Here is a 20,201-nt window from a genome sequence, read left to right as displayed (position 1 = left end):
TATGTTTTTAGAACTCATATAATACATACATATATATACGTATGTATATACTTACATATGTAATTATAATTATGAGTAGACGTTTATGTATGTTAAACATGTAGAACCATTTCAAAGGTCTTAAATTAAAAAACCAAAAAACAAGGTTGTCGTATTCTTGTTTAGAATTTCATAGCTTAAAACAACTACCGAGACGGATGAAAGATGAGAAATTATAAAAAAAAAAATCAAAATTAAAATTGAGAAAAGGACAAAAAAAATATTATGCACATTTATGATTTTTCAAATATCATTACGCAACGTTATAAATTTTGCGATATTCAAAAGATGCCGAAGAAATTTTGAAACAAAAAAAATATATATTTAAGGAAAAGCCCATTTCCTCTTTGTATTTATGAAATTTTTGATTATTTAAAATAAAGACGGTTTTCATTTTGTATGTACGAGTATGTACGTACAAATATAAAAATGCTCATGTAAAGTAGACTTAAAAGAAACATTCAAAGATTTTAACATTAAATAATTGTGACACTTGAGGTGTATATTAACATAGATAAACATAGATATAGCAATTCATTTTTGTAACTAATTCAAGTTTAGGGACTGCCTTTTGTATGCGTTTTTATGTACATTATAGTAATTTGTTTTAAAAATGTTTTAATAGTATAACAAGTTTGCAAAGTTAAGGAAAACAAAAATATAGTTTGTAGAATAGGAGCACCATGGTAGAATTGTAATTGAACTGTAAGGTCTATGTAGAAAGTGGGTGCATTATAATATGAGAAATTGTTGAAAATATAAAAAAGTTGTAAAATTGTTCATTACCAAAATTTTTGAAGATTTTTCTACAGTACATGGAACAGCATAATTCATGTACAACTTTTTGTATTACGTGTAAAATTTATTTATAAAAATTAAATATTTGACAACATAACTATAAAGGTTATCTAATTTAACAATATCTTTGGATTCTATTACATTTTCTTTACATAATTTTCTATTATATAGTTTATAATTACTATTTGTTAACAAAATATTGGACATTCTAATAAAATAATAAAGTATACATGAGTATATGTAAATGTATGTATATTTATATCGCCCCCATTATGAAATGATATTTTCCTTCATTAAAATTGATATACATATGTATGTAGGTATTTGTATCTTCTTTTAAAATTACTAATGACAATGATCATTAGAATCGATAGCATTTTGTTTAATCCAGCCAAAACAAAAGTATCCAAGCGTACATCCAATTAAAACTGATAGACATAGCCAATAATTAAAAGTCATAAACACCAACATCAATAAATAGGAAACCTTAAAAAAAAATAATAACTTACTTTTTTAAATTTAATAAGAATTCGAATTTTCAAATTCTAAAGTTTGATACTCAGCCGTCAAATCACTTTTGAGTTTATTTCTTCAAATTAAACTTTTTGACTTCTAATTTAAAAAAAAAAACCAAAAAAATTTTCTTTTTTTTAAGTTTCAACTTCTTATTACTTCTTAAAGGTCTCGATATACATTTATGTCTACATACATATTTCTACAAGAAAATAATATTTTACTGCGACTCTTGCCAATAGAATAATAATATTGTATATTATTCTTCAGTAGTAAAATAATATTAAATATATCTTTGAAATTGAGCACTTCTTAAGAAATTTTTAGCGTTTTTAACATAGGGTTTACATTAAATAAGAAATTTCTTCGGCTAAGTATTATTCTTAAAATTCAAAAAATTTAAAGAAAACTTAATTGTGCTTAAGTAAGCTTTGAATTATATGTATTACCGTTTTATATTGATAAATATATTACCGTTATTTGAATAACATGTAAAATAGTTTGTATTGCATGTGATTTATTAAATATTTGACTTGTAATTGTTCTCTCAACATGTGGCAAAGCACCTGCACAACATCCTTGACCATTTTGCATTTGCATTAATTTTAATGCTTCATCTTTTGCAACCTTATGATAAAAACGTTCGCGTATATATCTTAATCCTTCATATAAAAATGATACGGCAATTAAAGCTAAACATGATAAACCAAATTGTAAATCTGATTCTGTTTTCCATCCTTCCCAAAGAATTCTTTCTCGTGTTCCAGCGTGAAACTAAAATTAATTAAGAAAATTTTTATTATCTTTTAAGCATATTATTAATTTTATCATACATATTTATGTAACAATAATATTTAAAAAATAAGTACTCGTACGTAAAAATTTATACAAGTAATCGAATATAATGAAATGATAATAATATAGCCTAATAAATTCAGAAATTCAGAAATATGATGCCTTATAGTCAAAATGGCTTTAGGTTGCTTGTTGGCTTTTGCATTGGTTGTTAATACAAAAAAATGTGAGAAGCGTTCTGTACCGCAAATTATGTATGTGTTATCATTTTGTTATATATCATTTTTTTAAACCAAATTCAAGGGAGAAACATGCAGAAATTTGCTGAATCAATTCCTCAAATAAATTAATATTTAAGGTCACATACATATATGCATATACAATAGAAATTTACATCTTTGATAACATTATAAAATTTTATTGCTATAAAAATAATTACAAAACATACAAAATTTAACTATTATCAACATTACATTAATTAATCAATGTCAATTTTCTGATTAATTTAAGCGATTTTAAAACCGTAGGTATTTAAAAACAATAAATATTATGATATGTATATGAGGTAATAAATATTTACATATATACATACATATATCAATTATATGCCTCTTAAGCCTACAGTATGAACGCATGTTAAAAATATTTCATGTGTAAAGTTTTTAAAGAATCATTTCGAAACACGCGCGTGTCTCTTATTCTAAAAGCTATAGAACTTTTAAATCATATCTTCTACTGTACTTTTGGTCTTAAAATTTTCAAATAATTTTTGATAAATTTAGGTTTTTAATTATCGGGATAATTTAATAAATTGATAAGATTTTTTTTTTTGTTTTCTTTACTTATATTCCAAAAATAAAAAACCATTAGGAAGTAATTATTACAATTGACATCATATAAATAAAATGTTATTAAATTAAAATCAAATTGATAATGTTAACTAAAAAAATTTATGAAATATAGATAATATTTTAACAGCACATTATGAATAGTCATTGTCATCATACATATTATATATGTATATACATATGTACCTGCTTTAGGGTTGCCAAAACTAAAAATTTTTATCTACGACATTATTTAAATAGTTATAGGTATGAGGACATTAATTAAGAATAATATCTCGCTATTCAAAAAAGGCAGAAAGAAATGACAAAATTTTAATAGTTCTACTTTCAAAATTGAAAGCTTAATTCATAATAAAAAAAACTAATAATTATTTTTAAAAATTCTTGCCTGTGATTCGAATCCGTGCAGAGCTCGATTTTCACAGAATCTCACAAATTGTATTCTGAAATTTATAGCGTTTTATGAATAAACGGGTATTCGCAGAAAATAGCTTAGAAAATATTTTAATAAAATTTTTTTAAACACATACTTTTTAGTTTGTGTCCACTTTATATAGTAGTTAAAAGTTGTACTTTGAGAAAAAGCAGTTTTAATTTTATTAATCAGTACTATATCAATTAAAAAAGAAAACAAAAAAATTAAGTAATCGTAAAATACTTTTTCTGTGTTATTTGAATGAGCTCTTTGTAATACTATTTCTGTGTTCTTTGAAGATGTTTATTGAGACTTTAGAAATAGTTATGCAAATCATATTTCAAGCAATTTTAATAAAATTAATACTTGTTATACCTTAAATATTTATACCTCAGTATATAGCAGGAATACATCAATATTTGATATCAGAAGCAAATCGAAAGATTACTTTACCTTTTTTTCAAATTCAATTAATAATAAATAAATTACGATAGTAAGAAATGAATAATTTTAAGTTTATAATAAGAAGTCAATACAAGTAATAGCATTAAAAAATACACTTCACCCTTATACTAATTGTAAGAGAGCATTTGATTGTTGAATTTCTTTTATATTTTGGTAATTACCTCGGCAACCAATTTTATTTGAATTCTAACTAAAATATTATAAATATTTTTATTAGAATAATCATATTTTTTATTTAGTTACAAGATTCTAAAAATTTTAATTATTAAATTTCTCAAATCCTATGTACTGGAGTGCATAACTTCATAAAGTTCTACTGTGGTAGAACTTGATTGTTATTATAAGCAAAAAATTATTTAACGTAATGGCAACCTTTAAAAAATATGTTTATTATGATTTGATTACACATTTATAGTACATATATGTATATGTATATTAATTACACAGATAGCTTAATATACGACCTGAGATTATGAGAATAGAGAATGAGAATTGTTTTGAGTATTTATTGAGTATAAATATTATACATATCTGGAAAAGCTAGGCATATTTAAAGCAGTGTAAGGTTGTTTAAACATGTGACCCCTCAATTATAAATTTATTAACAGAGCTCTTAACAATGTTACTGAAGGTATTGATAAAATTTAAACTGTGAATTTTCGTGTAAGGATCGAATAATTACTATAAATTATGATTGAATAGGAAAATTGAAATTTTAATGTAAAGCGAAATTGGAAATGTTGACAATTAGAAAATTGGAATTCTTTTTTTTTTCTTCTTTATTTTTTTCTAAAAATAATAAGTGTTTACTTTTTTTTGCTGTAAAGTGCTGGTCACTTTTTCACTTATTGCACATAATTTTTCGGGACGTTCAATGTCACATAAAGTATTATTTTGCGTGATGCAACATATTATTATTTTAAATATTGAAACATCTGTTCTATCTAAATAATCTATTAGCATGTCGATGATGAAGCGCACAGATATGCTAAGTAACAAATTTTTCAAAATGCGTTTTTTTACACCAATACTAATTTCGAACGGTTCTCTTTTTGTGGTATAGATTTCATTGCCGTACGTGTATTAATTTGCAAGATTGGTGTGAGTAAAATAAGTTAAGTGCAAGGTCGAAGTAGCCAAAAAAGGCCAAGTGCTTTCTTAGAATGTTTAGATTACCATAGCTGACATATTGATGAAGCATAAATATGCTAAGTACATCAGTTGTAATTGAGGTATACTTATATTGAAATCTAATAGAAAAATAACTTAATGGAAAACTCAATATTATTTCGTTATTTTGCACACAATTATGCTAAGTGCATAACTTGCAAAGTAAAGCTGAAAAGTAAAATTTTACACTATTAGCCATTTAACGCTGAGTGCATGACTTATTGTGGAAAAATTCAAATTTAATTTAAAAAAATTACTTAAAATAAAAGACTAATTTAAGGAGTTTCAGTAAAGAACAATTTAGGATGAAAATTAAACTGTGTAGCGTTAATCTAATTAACTGGCTTCTTTTCGGAAACTTGCAAACTTTCAAAACGTTGCCCTGCACAATTTTAAATTTGCTACTTTGCATATCTGTGCGCTTCACCATCGATGTGCTACACTGACATTATTTTTTTTAGAGTTTTTAATATTGAAAGTATGAATTTAACATAAAAGGTTTACTAAAAAACGTCAAAAATTTTCATATCATCTACTTCTGCATTCTGTGCCCCGGCAACTTTTTAGCCGGACAATGAGCAGAAGTGATACAATTTTAAACATTAAGTACTTTTCGGTAAAATTTTTATTAAGAACTTTATAGTTTAAATGGAAATTAAAAAGTTTTGTAAATTTGTTTTCGTCATTATAAAATTAATCTTTTTTTTAAATTATAATAAAGTAAAATAAATTAATTCTGTATGATTAATTCAAATTTGTACGGTTTACTTTGTTATCCAAACTGTAAAACATGGAATAATTACGCTTCTTTAAAATTAAGTTTAAATTTAAAATAAAATTGCTATCTTAAGAATCTTCTTGAGGTCGTTTACACTTTTTATTTAAATATTTAATTGTATTAATAAGTACTTGTATTAATAAGTGCACACATACATAATGTCTGTTTGATATTTTAGATAATATTCAAATAATTGTATTCCCACTCGTGTTTTGCTTAAAAAATTTTAAATTTTTTAGTATACTTTAAAATTAAGTATCTTGTTTTTTTTTCAAGTAAAAAATAATTTTAATCGTTTTTTAGGTGTAGACAACATTTTCTAAATCGCATATTTATTTGAAATTTCACCGATTTATATACCGCGACTGAATAGATTTATTAAAATTTAATTTTTAATGAATTTGGAATTTTTAAAATTTTTCTGACAAAAAAAAAGCATTACTTACATACATTTTCATGTCGTCATCTCCGTGACCGCCATGATTATGCATTGTGCTGTGGTCCATATTATGGTGACCCATGTGTTGATGGTCCATATGTTGATGATCCATTCTTTTGAATTATATATTTTTTATATGTAAATTTGTAACTAATATGAATGAGAATGTAACTATATAGGTACGAGAATAAAAACTATTTTTAATTTTTTTATATCGCTTATTCTTTAAGAAGTTATTAGTAGTTGAATTGTTAAATGTGAACTGTTTCAATTGAATAAAAAAATTGAATTTATTTCAAGGAACATTTTTAAGAAACATACATAAGTGAAAACTCAAAACCAAAATGTCTTATCTTGTGTTATTCGAAAGATAACATTATAAATAAATTTTATAGAAATATATAACATATATACGAATACATGTATTTATACTTATATATGTATACCTAGTAGTAAATATATATTTTGTTATCATTCATTTGAACAATTTTACAGGTCTTTCTTTCAACTAAAATGGATTAAAACGTACTGAAATGAAATATGATAAAATTTTCGCTCGTGCGGTTTTCGTTCAATGTTATACACAAAAATTTAACTTTTATCTATTTTGGTTTTTTATCTGTTTATTTTTACTCTATAATATTTTAAAACAAACTGTGTTTTTTGTATTATGAACAATATTTGAGTTAAAAATGGGACGGGACGGGATTTGGTTAGCCGCAATTTTTTTCTAAGATTTTGTCAAGTCCATCGTTAAATTTTTCTACATTTCTATACATTGTACTGAAATGTAACGGTATAAATTTATTGTACATAATTTGTATTTATTTCCACTGCTTACTATAGGATCAACTGCTTATTATTATTTTATTATTTAACAAAAAATAGAAAAAAAAATGGAAAAATATTATAATTTGATAATATTAATATTAAAGTTAATATTAATATTAAGTAAACTTAATATTACTCAATTTATCGCTTTTCATTGATTGAATTCCCAAAGAAAGCAAAAATAAAAATATTGTTAGATATTTTCAGCAGGTATACAATTAGTTTCAGTAACCTGAAAATCATCAAATTTTCATATTTTGTATAATGTTAATTGAAAAAAATTTCAATCAATAATTCTTAAATAAATTGCTTACATTACCGAAATGCAAAGCGAAAATAAAAGTATTTATAGATTCTTTTATGTTTAAATGGCATAAAGAAGCACGTCGCCCTTCAAAACTGAGAAATTTTCATTGAAATCCTATCATATCTGAGTTTTTCATCTATTTTTCTAATTAGTGGTTAATATTTTCACGATCTTATTTTTCGACGATGATATTTCAATTGATATGTTGAATATGTCACCGTTTTTTATTCTCATTATAATTGTGTCACACGTAGCTTTTTTGTACGTACATCTTGTGTGTCAATAACTCTTTTCAATTTTGAAATGTGTAGCTTATCCGATATTTTGCTGTTTAAAAAAAGACGGAATTGAACTAGAATGTCATATATAGTTCGCATTTCACTTGAAAATTTATGCAATTTTATCACATTTTCTTACTTACGAATTCATTTTTATGTATAAACGTACATTGCAGCATATACTCATATATGTAATAATTAGAGTTTACAAGGCGTCATAATGTGAGACTTACGGGAACATTAATTAATATTGCAATATATTTTGAAAAGAAATCTCTCAAAACATATAATTGTTTGATTCTAAAAACCCAATTTAATAGTGATAATTTATAATGAATTGATACTTTAAAATATCGTATTTAATAACAGCTGGTTAAATTTAAATTCATTCATCTAACACGTATATCGTAAATATATAGTTAATAAGAAAATAAAAGGCGTTTAAAAATTGCCAATATGTAATTATTATCCGTTCGATCTCACATCATAATTCATCATAAACATTATGGTAAATCGCAGTATTAAAAACTAAAATTGCGAAACGTATTCATTATAAAAGAACTCAAAATGAAATCTTGAAATAAAGAGAACAAATAAATATAATTTTAATATATGCATGTATTTTTGTGTATTTATATAAAAAGTAACTTTCAAATATAAACAAAGTATTTATGTGAATATTCTTGTAAATATTTTGAATACGTACATATAAAACTGAAATTTTCTAAGAAGAAAGTTCGGCATAGTAATTCATAATTTCAATGTAATTTTGTTTTTGCAACATTGTATGTAATTACTTGTAAAGCGTATATAGTAAATAAAAAAATATGAAATTTGAACGTGTATCGTTCAAAAAGTAATTGATATTTTCTATTTTGCTCTACAATTTTATTTAAATTAATATTCAATTATGTTCTTAGAATAAAACTGAAATTTTTACATTCTTTTCAATTGCTATTAAAAGTCAATTAGTATTGTATTGACCACCTATATTATATACGTTATTCCTGCAAACATTGCGATAACAGATCCACATTAAAAGCTTTAAACAAAGGTAATATCATTAAGTTAAAAGTCGAATTTAGTGGGTCATTAAAATTTATAATAATATAAAAATTTATATATATACAAGTATGTGTTAAAAGTCGTATCTAATCTGTAAATAATAATGCAAAAATAATGCAAACTTTTTATTAAAAAAATTAAAATGACCTATTCAGAGTATACAAGTAAAAAGAGATTGTTTGCGATTGAACGAAAATATAGTTCACAGTTACTAAGTGAAAAGTTTGTCATATAAAACTGTTATACAGATTTCAGTTTTTAATGAAAATTACAATTATATGTACAACAACACCGCAATTATGTTGAATGATTGAAGAATTGTATGCTCAATGATTTTTAACCCTTCCATCTTATTTCAGTAGCATCTTATTTTATGTATACATTCATATATTTTGTTTGTACTATTACACTTGTTATTGTTATAGTAAACCAATAAAAACGCTATTGTTTTATAATTCTTTGCTTTGTAATGTAGGTAGCTAATTTTATCTGAGTAATATTTGTCAAGTATTTTGAGTTATTATTTTATTTTAAAATTCAGTTTGCAGTGCATGGCATCAATTAAGTTTTAAATTCAGCTTGAAACAATAAGTTTGCAAACAAGAAATTTTTTAATTAAAAGCAAGTTAATCTTATATCAAGTCCTATTTGGCATACTTCAAGAAGTATAAAAAAGATTTAAAAAAATGTCATAATGGTTATGTTGAGCTCATTAAAAAATGAAGTTTTGAAAATGAACTATTTTAGTTACGGGTTCCGAAGATATGTTGCCTAAGAAAAAAAAAATATATACATATATATAGAATAATAGAATATAGCTCAAATAACAGTAAATTAAATTGATATTATTGTCATTGGTATTTCACGATAGTGAAGAAGGTCGTTATTTTCCTGTGTTTGGGAATTTTTAGAAAGTGTTGTGATTCTGATACAATAAATTACCAAAAAATATTATTTTTTGAATCATGATGAGCTATAGATTTTTTGGTAAAGCAATTTGTGTGCTTACATTAAAATACAGATTGTATATTAAAAGTTTTAGAAATTTAATAAGCTGATACATGCACATGGTCATCAGCATCCAGATGAACAATCGGACGTATGTGCGGATAGCCGAATGGATAAAATGAAATAAAGAGGTGTGTTTTTGCCCATTTCCTTTACAAACTTGCTAAAACGTTGAATTTCAAAGCGCTAGACATTTTATGCTTAAAGATACATGTATATATTATATTTCATGTTCACATATTATATTTGTAGTATTGCCGCTTGGTTTTTGCAGAACTACATTGTTAAACTAATTTAAATTTTAAACATGATTTATTTTCGTCTCACTGTCAAATCTACAAGTTTTCCATCCTATTGTTTAGTGTGATTATTATAATATTTTGCTTCGATTTCGTTCATGAAAATAAAATTTAAAAAATCATATTATTGATTTAACAGAATTAGAAAATCAAAAAATGAAAATAGAAGTTGCATTATATAAGTTGAATTTAAGAAGAAACAACAATGAAATTATGAAAATTACGTAAAGGTGTCAAATTTCATTTTATTATCCCATCAATGAACTCAAATTTATTATGTTAAAAAATAATACAAAATATACATATGTATGTATATATAAAGCATTAACATGTATATAATTTAAGTATATTGTACCAAGAATTTAATAATTAATATAGTAGGAACTTTAAAGAAAGAATTTTTATTCATATTTTTAATGTTTTCCTTTTGTGCCTTTTTCTATTCATCGTAAGTACGTTACTTCTAATAATGAAATTGAATGAAGTAAATAGCGGGTTTTTAGATTTAATTGTTTTTAAAAATTGTATATACTGTAAATTAAATATTTAATTAAAATAATATTTTATAGTAATAACGAAAAACAGAATTGTAAATTCATTAATAAATTATATTTTTTGTTTAGATTTAAAAAAAAGTTCATAAACCTCATAACTATACTATATAACTTTTCCATAGAATCATCTGAAACAACTCTAATATAACGTATAAGAAAAATATGTAGTTATGTGTTAATAATTATATAGACTTATGTTACGTCCAGATGAAGATGTTTTAATACAAAATATTTGTGGTCATTAGCGGATGAATGCTAGACATTTATAGTTTAGGTGACTCCAATGAACTAAGTGCGAGTGTAAAACATAAGCAAGCACAAATTTTGATTACAGCGTCACAATTTTTTTAGCATAATTACTGAATAATTATACACACTTCATATTTTGTTATGATACACGCGAATATATATAATTATTAAATAATTTTATATTTTAATCTTAAGGAGGAAAATCTACTAACTCAAATGCAAGTATAACTTTATTAATTTATTTAGTGATCATGACTTACTCAATTTATTTCAACAATATTTTATAATATTTTGCACCAAAGGTTGTTAGTTTTTATTTTGTTTTGTAAATTTTAAATATCACAATGTTAATTAGAAAAGATCTTTTTTATTCAAAGGGAATTTTAAGTTTTTACACGTTGGTATACAATATTAATAATTGAATCAAATAATTTCCTCTTTTAATCTTTCGTTATCGTTTTCATTGTCACTATTAATTTAGTATAAAATTAATAAGCTCGCAGAGATCTTTAAGTTGTTGAACGTAAAACAGCTATGAAACAACTTTTCGATAATGTTCCATTGTTTATTGTTGTAACTGAGTGCATGAGTGGTAGTTTTTTTATTGCTTTTTGTATTTAATTATGACAGGTGTTTAATTTTATTTTTTAAAAATTTAATTTTTTCAATTTACTATGTAGTATGTATGTTTATAATATGTCCATATTTAATGGATATGTATGTATAAACATAGATGTAGACAAATTCATACATATTTATATTTAATTTCTAGAGTTTGCTAGCACAAGAACAACGAATATCTTTTACCCGACCTCTGTCAGAATCAAATGTCGTCTGCCATTTTCATGTCGAATATTTAACGGAAAACTATTTTTCTGCGATAAGTTAATCATTTTTAGGAAAATGTAATTTTGAATAACGATTTCCGCTGGTCTTGATAAAAATTTATATTTGAGTTTACTTTAGCCATGGAGCAGACCAACTTTTGGGTATTTCCAGTATTACTGTCCGAACAATACGCTGGAGCCAGCAATTGGAACATATAATGCGGTATACAGACTGAATCTACTTTATTGGCAATGTATATATATAGAAAATAACGAATGGATTTTATTTATGCTTAGTATTTTAATTGGCAATTAATGAACTAGAAAATTTTTGAGAGTTTCGGGGTTTACGAACGAAACTTTTACTATACATGATCCGATTTAAAATTTTTAGAATTCAGAAATTTATAAAATTTAATATTTGAATTCCATTTTTTAACAAAACTAACTGACAGCCATTTCAAGCAGATAGAGTCTCAGAAAGCGAATTTTAACTAAGAGTTAAATTTAGATTTTTTTAGGTACATATACTTACAAGCTGTAGTCAAGATTTGTTGATGTGTGCTTATGAACATTTTTTATAACTGTCATTCAAATTAAACGATGGAAAATAATATGAACATAAAGAGAGTTGATGTAGTTAATAGAAATTGTCTGATTATTTACATTAAATTTTTCAAATTTTCTACTAGAATGATAATTGTTGTTGAGTTTGAATATCACGAAAGTCAGTTTCAAATATTATTTTGATTGACGCTCAATTGACAAGCAGCTCATAAGCCATAAACTTTTAAAAAACGTTAATTTGTTGTGAAAGTTTTTTCGGTTCTTGTCTTACACAGTTAGGCAAAAACGCTCTTTCTCCGTCATATAGGACACAAAATTGCAAATGCATATGTTTCGAATTAGTGCCCCAATATTTTCGGTACAAAGAAAAATATTTGACTTTGTATATCATGTAATATGCGTTCAATAATTTTTTAAAGCTCATTGAAAAGAATTTACTAATTTTGTGCCAACGCTTTTCAAAAAATATTGACTCTTTAAAATTTAAACATTATGCATGAGATAAAGTGAAATTTTAAAAATCATGTAAGAATATTCGAAAAATATTTTTTAGCAAAGTAAGATCGCATGAACATGAACAGTTTACAGTTGGACATAATATTTACATTGGCAAACACAGACATACATATATATGTATTATCTATATCCAGCAAAATAATGTTGTTTCTGCGATAATGAGTCTTTAAAAAAAATTCGTCAAAAGCAGTTGAATAAATAATGTGAAGTCAATATATTTTTGGCGAATGAGCTATAAATAATTCGATTGAAATTTATAAAGTTGAAAATTTAATAACACCAGGCCTATACAAAAACTTAAATTGCGTAAAATGATTAACTGTTCTAAATATAAAATTTTAAATAAATAATCTTGTATGCTTGTTTTTATCAAAAACCTGTTAATGTTATTTATTGTAATTGGTTTTTAAAATAATTTTGCATTGTTATCGAACTCTTCAGTTTTGTAATTTAGTTATCAGTTATTATAAAAACCACATACATAAAATATTTATATTAGCTGTGACTGAATATAGGCTCCTTACTATGTACGTATTATAAAAACTATATGTAATTCCTAATTATGTGACCTTATAATTTTTAATTAAGAAAATTTCTCAATTAAATTTCCATATCGAAAGCGTAATTTTATGACTTAAAATGCAATTACTATTTTACCATTGTTTCTTTTCAATTATCTAGAATTTTTCTAATTAATACTTTTATATTTTCATATTTAGGTTTATGATTTTTTAAAGCACATTAAGAAAGTCTAATTCACTCTTATTATAAAAGAACAGAAAATTTTTACACTTTCGTTATAAAAATTTTGTTTCTGTACATACAAAGATTAACCGATAAAGAGTATTAATTAAATTTTTTGATTCATAAATTCAAATATATTTCAAAAAATGTCAGTTATAGTAATTTTATTTGGAATTTTGTTAATTATTTCAAAAACATCAACATTTACAACTAACAGAACTGAATTTTTACCGGAAAAGAAATTTTTCTTTTTTGTAAGTACAATTTCTGCTTAAAATCTTGAAATGTCTCTAGTATATATGTAAAAGTTAAATGTCATTATTTCAACTGCACCGAACCATAAATTTGTATTTTTAATCGTTACTTATTTCAGGATCTTTTCGATTCCAGCGAGGAAACTAAACCAGTTGGTAAGGCATTTGCATGGAGACATTTGCAGTCAACATTACCTTAATAAGAATGACTTAAGATATTATGAAAAATTAATTTAATAAGTTCTTTCAATAGTAAATTTTTTAATTTATTGTGTAATTTAAAATGACAAAAATAATAAAAAATACATTTGTTATTCGTGTATGCGCAATAACTTCTTATTTTTGATAAATAATAAGTTTTGAGCTTATTTGCGCAAATTTATGTATAATTCGTTTTTCTTGGTTTTCTGAAAAATTTGCTTGAAGTTCATAAATAATAGGAAAATTCAACACTTTCAAAATGAAAACTATAAAGAATTTCGAAAAACAAAGTTTCGACGATAAGTTTCTGGTTGAAATTACAAATTTTCGCTGATTTAGAAACGATATGCCATAAAATAATTGAAAGCCGAATAATAAAATTAATTTGTAGATTTATACAATAAATTATTTTTTGCTATTGAAAGAACAAAAAATGTTTACATTCAATTAATTCATTCTTATACGAAATTTTATAGTTGTTTGCAAAGACAAGAAATGCCAAGTATACGTCACAGTTGTTGATTCCAATAAGACTAACGGGAAAATTTTGACAGAAGATAACTACAATATTCCAAAGTTGAATTGGAAGAAGTTGAATTTAAAAAATGAATAATTCACAATCTGAATATAGTGTTAAAGTTTTCTTATACAATAAATTATTTGGCAATTAATGTATTATTAAAAATAAGAACCATTTTTTTCAAATATTTAACCTAGTTTATAGCTCTTTTTGTGCACAATCTTATTGATTATTAATTAAAATAAAGTAAAAGAGAAAAAATAAACAATTGTATTTTACTACAAACTATTTGTAAAAATTGCATCTAATCTGAATTTTTAAATGAATTCTTTACAATTAATAAAAAAATTGGCATTAGTAATAGTAGATCAGGCGAATTGCTTGTAAATCACCTCATTTTCCTTATAAAATTTAACTGGTATGGAGACATAAGTTTTAGCAAAAAGATCTTTTATTGAAATATTTTCGAGTTATATATTATGCCGTTGTATTAATTGCATGCCTCTAAAAGTCTCTATATATATAATGATATATTTCCTATCACTGGATCTTGGAAGCAAATTATAAATTCGAACAGTATTTGATACAAAAGCTTTTTCTTTAGTGTTTCATTTAATTTAATTGAACCTTTAAATTTTTCAAACATCTTATCTTTCTAATATTTATAATACTAGCATGCGTAAGTTAGAATTTAAAGCAGTATTAGGGTTATTTCATCGAATTTTTAAGTAAATATAGACAAATAAAATAAAGATTGCGGTAAGGTCATTTGTTATTTTATAAGTATTTAATATTTTCTGTAAAATATAAAACACTTTACATTTTTATTGTTTTTTTTTGTATCTGGTAAAAATTATAAGTGCGTCTGCGTATATAAATCGAACTAAAGACTATTCCCAGATGATGGTTTCATACTTTGTGACGTTATAGTCGCTAAAACGCTGACTTTAAAAAATAGAATTTTTAAAAGTTTATATTTCTTAAACTATTGAAGCTATCAATTTCAACTGATGGTGGAATTGAAGACTGGAAAGTATTTTTTAGTATGAGCTACATATATTCCTAGCGAACCGTATGAAATTTTATTGATTTCCATCTTATGTCACACTTATACACATATTTAATTTAAGTTTAATTTGACTTAAATTTTTGGTCTTTTTCTAAAAAGAATCAAAAATAGTAAAGTTTTTTTTAATAAAAAACCAAAGAAACTGCTAAAATAAGATAAAAACCAGTCCTTTTCAGGACTTCAAATTTCTGCAGATAAAACAACACTATAAAAATTCAAACAATTTTTAAGTATTCATTTACACGACATAAAAATAAAATTAAAATTTTTCTATAGTAAAGTTCTATATAAAAGTTATTTTTGGGTAACATAAGCATTTTGTTTACACAAACAATAAGAGATAGGTGGATAGAATCAGGTTGAAGTTAAAAATCAAAAGGAAATAATTGAATAAGTTTAATTAATAAAAGAGAAATAATATGAAAATAAGAACATTTTAAAAAAGGAGCTGTTATTTCAGAAATTAAACATTAATTTTTTCAAATAAAAATTTTTCATGCCCGGAATCGTACAAATTGGTATTATTTCAACCTGATTGCTATATCTGTTACGAGTCCAAGTAAACATAATTTAAGTTTAAAGTTTAAATTTTGTGTAAAAAATTAACGTCAATTCGGCAAAAATATTAAACCAAAAATAAGGGAATAAATTAATAACAAATTATTTTTATGACATATTAGTTGTAGATTACTAATTAAAAAATTTGACAATTTCAACAACGCTTTTGTCATGTTTTCAATATTTTGGCATTGTATGCAATTCCAAACGCGACACTGTTTTCGCCGCACTATTAAAAGTTTAAAGCTCTAATAATGTGTAAGGGAACTTGTTAAAAGTATGATTCACTATAACGATTTTAAAATATTAACGATTATTAAAAACTACAAAAGAAAGCCACTTGCAAACTACTAAAAAGAAAAATAAAAAAATGAGGTTCATTAATTAACTTAGAATCATCATAATTTACAAAAGTTTTACAAATTGAAATGCAAAATTACCCTTGAAAGTAAATATTCTCTTTTTTCTTTTAATTTCAGAAACATGTATAAAATGTTTTAATCGTACATTTGTGACATTTTTTACAGACAATTTTTATGTCTAATTGTTATATTATAGACTCATAAATATTAGCACTTAAAACGATGGTTTGCTTTACTTCAACTGCATTAAGCTTAAGAAAAAACAAACAAAAATACAATTTTTTCTAGATTGGAACGTGCACCTGCATAAATAAGTTTTAAAAATGATGAAATGTTGCATAGTATTGAAAAACTATCAATTTACTGCTCTTATAAATTGTCATAAATTACATAGTTTCAAAAATAATAAATTGATGACAGTTTTTAGACAGTGATTTCTCTTTTTTAGGACTTTTTTTTGGCAAAATATGGTTGTATGCAAAATATTTCGAAAACTTCAAATATAGTTAACCTTAAAATTAGTACTAGCAGCGTACAAGGGTAATATAATTGCAAAGGGTCTTCGGAACTTTGAAGTTTTTAATATTTATGGAAAACTTTTCAAGAAATTATTTGTGGTAAATGAAGCAATCAGCTACAACTAAATTGCAATGAAACCATAATTGCTGTAAAATAAAATTGTTTAATATTTTTAAGCAGGCATTTTATTTTCTAAAAATTCATTCAAGTTCTCAACAACTTCTTAATTCGTACAAGAGCATTATGAAATTATTATTTTAGTTTTAATTGATAATTACAATTGAGTTTCACTGTTTCTACTGCAATTTGCGCTCATTATGCAAGAACAATATATCTTTATGACCATTTGAAATAGTTTTTCATCTTAAAAAAAAAGCTTAGAGAAGATTTTATAAAAGCATCAGAAATGGATTTTTAAACTTCAATCTTCATTTTAATTTAAATGGGTTTGTGCTAGTTAGAGCAAATTATTTAGTGTAATTTTATTTAGTCATACTTTTTAAAAATGAAAAATTCCTACTTTATTTTATTTGCTTTTTATATAGTTCTTACAAAATTTACTGCAAAAGCCGCTCCAATTTTTGATTTTTTGGTAAGTTATCAATATTGCATATTATTTGAATGAATTGTACGCGATAATAATAAAAAAAATTCTATTTTTTGTTACTTACATTTGAATAAAAATTTCACAATTTAAAAAATTATTAAATGTAATTGTAATAGATAAAAATGCAGTTGAAATTACAAAAAATGCTCTTTAATTTGTTTTGTTGCAAGCTTTTGTGTAATGATTCGCAAAGCGCTGTTGAAATCGTTCATATATGTTACTATTTTATTGTGTATAAATGTTCCACTCTTTTCGAATATTTAATTACTTAATTTAGATACATTCAACGTTATTATATAGTTATTATGTAAATTTTTTAAAAATTATTAAAAAATTTTCACCAAACCGACACCATTATTAAAATAAAATTATTGAATTACCATTATAGAGTTGGAATATTTGAATGTCCAATGTATATATTTGCTCTTTCTGAACATGTGGTCAAAAGATATATTTGGCTCATAGTAAAAATGCAGCTATGGTATCTGATTTCCTCGAAAAATTGATGATTTGTTTGTTTAAGTTTGTCAGAGTAAAGTTTAAGTTTCGAATTTCGAGAAATAAACAGACAGATAAAAATTTTTTTAAAAACAGTTTGTTTAAGTTTGTCTTATATAAAGAAGTACAATTTCGTTAAAAATTCAATCAGATTTGGGTTAATCATAATTATACTTGCCTTATTGCATGTAATGCGGTCGGAAAAATGTAACTCTTTACTTATACCACAATCTACATTATTTCGTTAAAATTATTTAATTATTTTTTTTTATATTAAGGATTATTGGTTCTCAGACTATAGTGAAGAAACATCAGATGAGAAACCAGTTGGTAATATAGAAAAATTGTTGTTTTACATTTCTAAACTAAATTTAATTTTTTTCATCAATATATGAATTTTAGTTATTTGTAAGCCTCCATCATGTTCAATTGTTATTAATGTTTATAATAACAATTCAACCCAGCATCCAACACAGTTTAATCCTTCAGGAGCTCAATATCCAGTTATTTTACATACTGTTCCCTATTATCAAATACAAACATCAACAGTTTCATCAAATTTACCTAATCCAAAAAGAGATAATCTTTCAGCTATAGTAACTACATCCAAACCAATTTCTCAAACTCCATCTCCGATTACTCAACAAATAACAACAACTAAGACATCAGCTCCAACAACTTTATCATCACAAGGAAATAAAGAGACAACTAAAATACCGACTACTACAGTAGCAAGTGTAACTGCAAAACCATGAAAAACGATATTAAAATAATTTCTTTAAAATTTATAAATGTTTTTAGAAGCATTTTTAGTAACAACCTACATTTGTATATTTTTATAAGCATATAGAGTTTTGTTTTCTTGAATTTAAGTTCAGTATAAATTTGCTAGTTGTATATTCAAATAGTATTGTATGCACTAAAAAGTTATCATATACACAATATGCTAGGAGAAAAATGTAAAATAAACGAGAAAGAAATTTTTAAATTGATGAAAACTGAAGCAAACTTTCAATAGCCTTAAAAAATTTCAAATTTAATATAATTAGAGTTGAATTTTAATTTACCTATAAACTTCTTTAGTTTAAGTTTTTTATAACACTAATTCAAAATTGGTTCATGTTATTAATATATAATATAATCTTAATCTATTTAGAATCTCAATTAAACAATCTAGATACAAACAGATTTGAAATTAAAGTTGAAAGAAAAGTTTATCAGTTTTGGTTTATTGTAATTTTCAAACAGCCAGTATTTGTTTTGATTAATTGTTAATTCTTCTTTGAAATAGTATTTTAAATTAAATTAAGTAATTAAAATTTTAATTTTTCAACTTTTCTTTTGTCTTTTTCTGTACTTATATATGAAAATAGATTTTTAATAATAATGAAGCTTTCTTATTATATAAAGGTAACAAAACCAGTGTTACATTGAAATTTACATAATTCTGTTACATGCAAAAGTATTTAGAACAATTTCCAAAATGTTGGTTAATGTAGCTTGAAAAGTAATTAATTTCAACACAATAATTATTAAATAGATATTTGACCGATAATAAATCTATATAACCATTTCATTTGGCATACAAATCTTAATTTTGGTATTAAATATATTGTTAAATTCTAACTTACTGCTTTCAATGTCGCCTCTTAACAAATAAGAAGTATATTATTTACCTACATTAAGGTTTGTTGTGTTCTTTATTCTTCAAAAGTGAGACTGCTTATTGGAACAAAATATTGTTCAAAGGCATTAAAAATAATATGAGATTTATGGAAAAACTTTATTAACGCATAAAAAATTTAAATTTCATATTTGAATCGTGAGTGTTTTTTTATTATTGTAATTATGTAGTTAATTTCACATAATGTGTAGCTCATAAAATAAAGGAAAAACGACGACGCTTTATTTAATTTTTGTTAAAAGAAAAATAAATTATTAATTAAGCTAACATTACATTAGCTTTTAAGAGTGTAAAATGAAACGGTAGTTAGAATTTATTAACAGTGATAGGAAAAAAATTCCATACTTTCATTACTGTCAAAGTCATATAATTTCAAACCGAAAACAAATTACAGTTTCGTTTGCAAATCAGTAAATTTTTTATG

The 20,201-nt window shown here is 24.1% G+C and overlaps 1 protein-coding gene across 1 annotated transcript; it reads right to left on the bottom strand.

Annotated features, from left to right (window-relative positions):
- Window positions 1-902: 902 nt before the first annotated feature.
- Window positions 903-19,983, bottom strand: LOC129610925 (high affinity copper uptake protein 1). The gene is made up of 4 exons (XM_055523752.1): window positions 19,725-19,983; window positions 6,268-6,410; window positions 1,825-2,124; window positions 903-1,323 (listed from the first exon to the last, which is right to left on the bottom strand). The coding sequence occupies exons 2-4, from the start codon at window positions 6,370-6,372 to the stop codon at window positions 1,183-1,185; spliced, it is 546 nt and encodes a 181-aa protein (XP_055379727.1). The 5' UTR covers window positions 6,373-6,410; window positions 19,725-19,983; the 3' UTR covers window positions 903-1,182.
- Window positions 19,984-20,201: the final 218 nt, after the last annotated feature.

Source organism: Condylostylus longicornis, unplaced genomic scaffold, assembly GCF_029603195.1.
Source record: "Condylostylus longicornis isolate FDR11 unplaced genomic scaffold, ASM2960319v2 ptg000004l, whole genome shotgun sequence".
NCBI lineage: Eukaryota > Metazoa > Arthropoda > Insecta > Diptera > Dolichopodidae > Condylostylus > Condylostylus longicornis.
The sequence above is the reverse complement of the archived record's forward strand: the minus strand, read 5'-3'. Positions and strand labels throughout refer to the sequence as shown.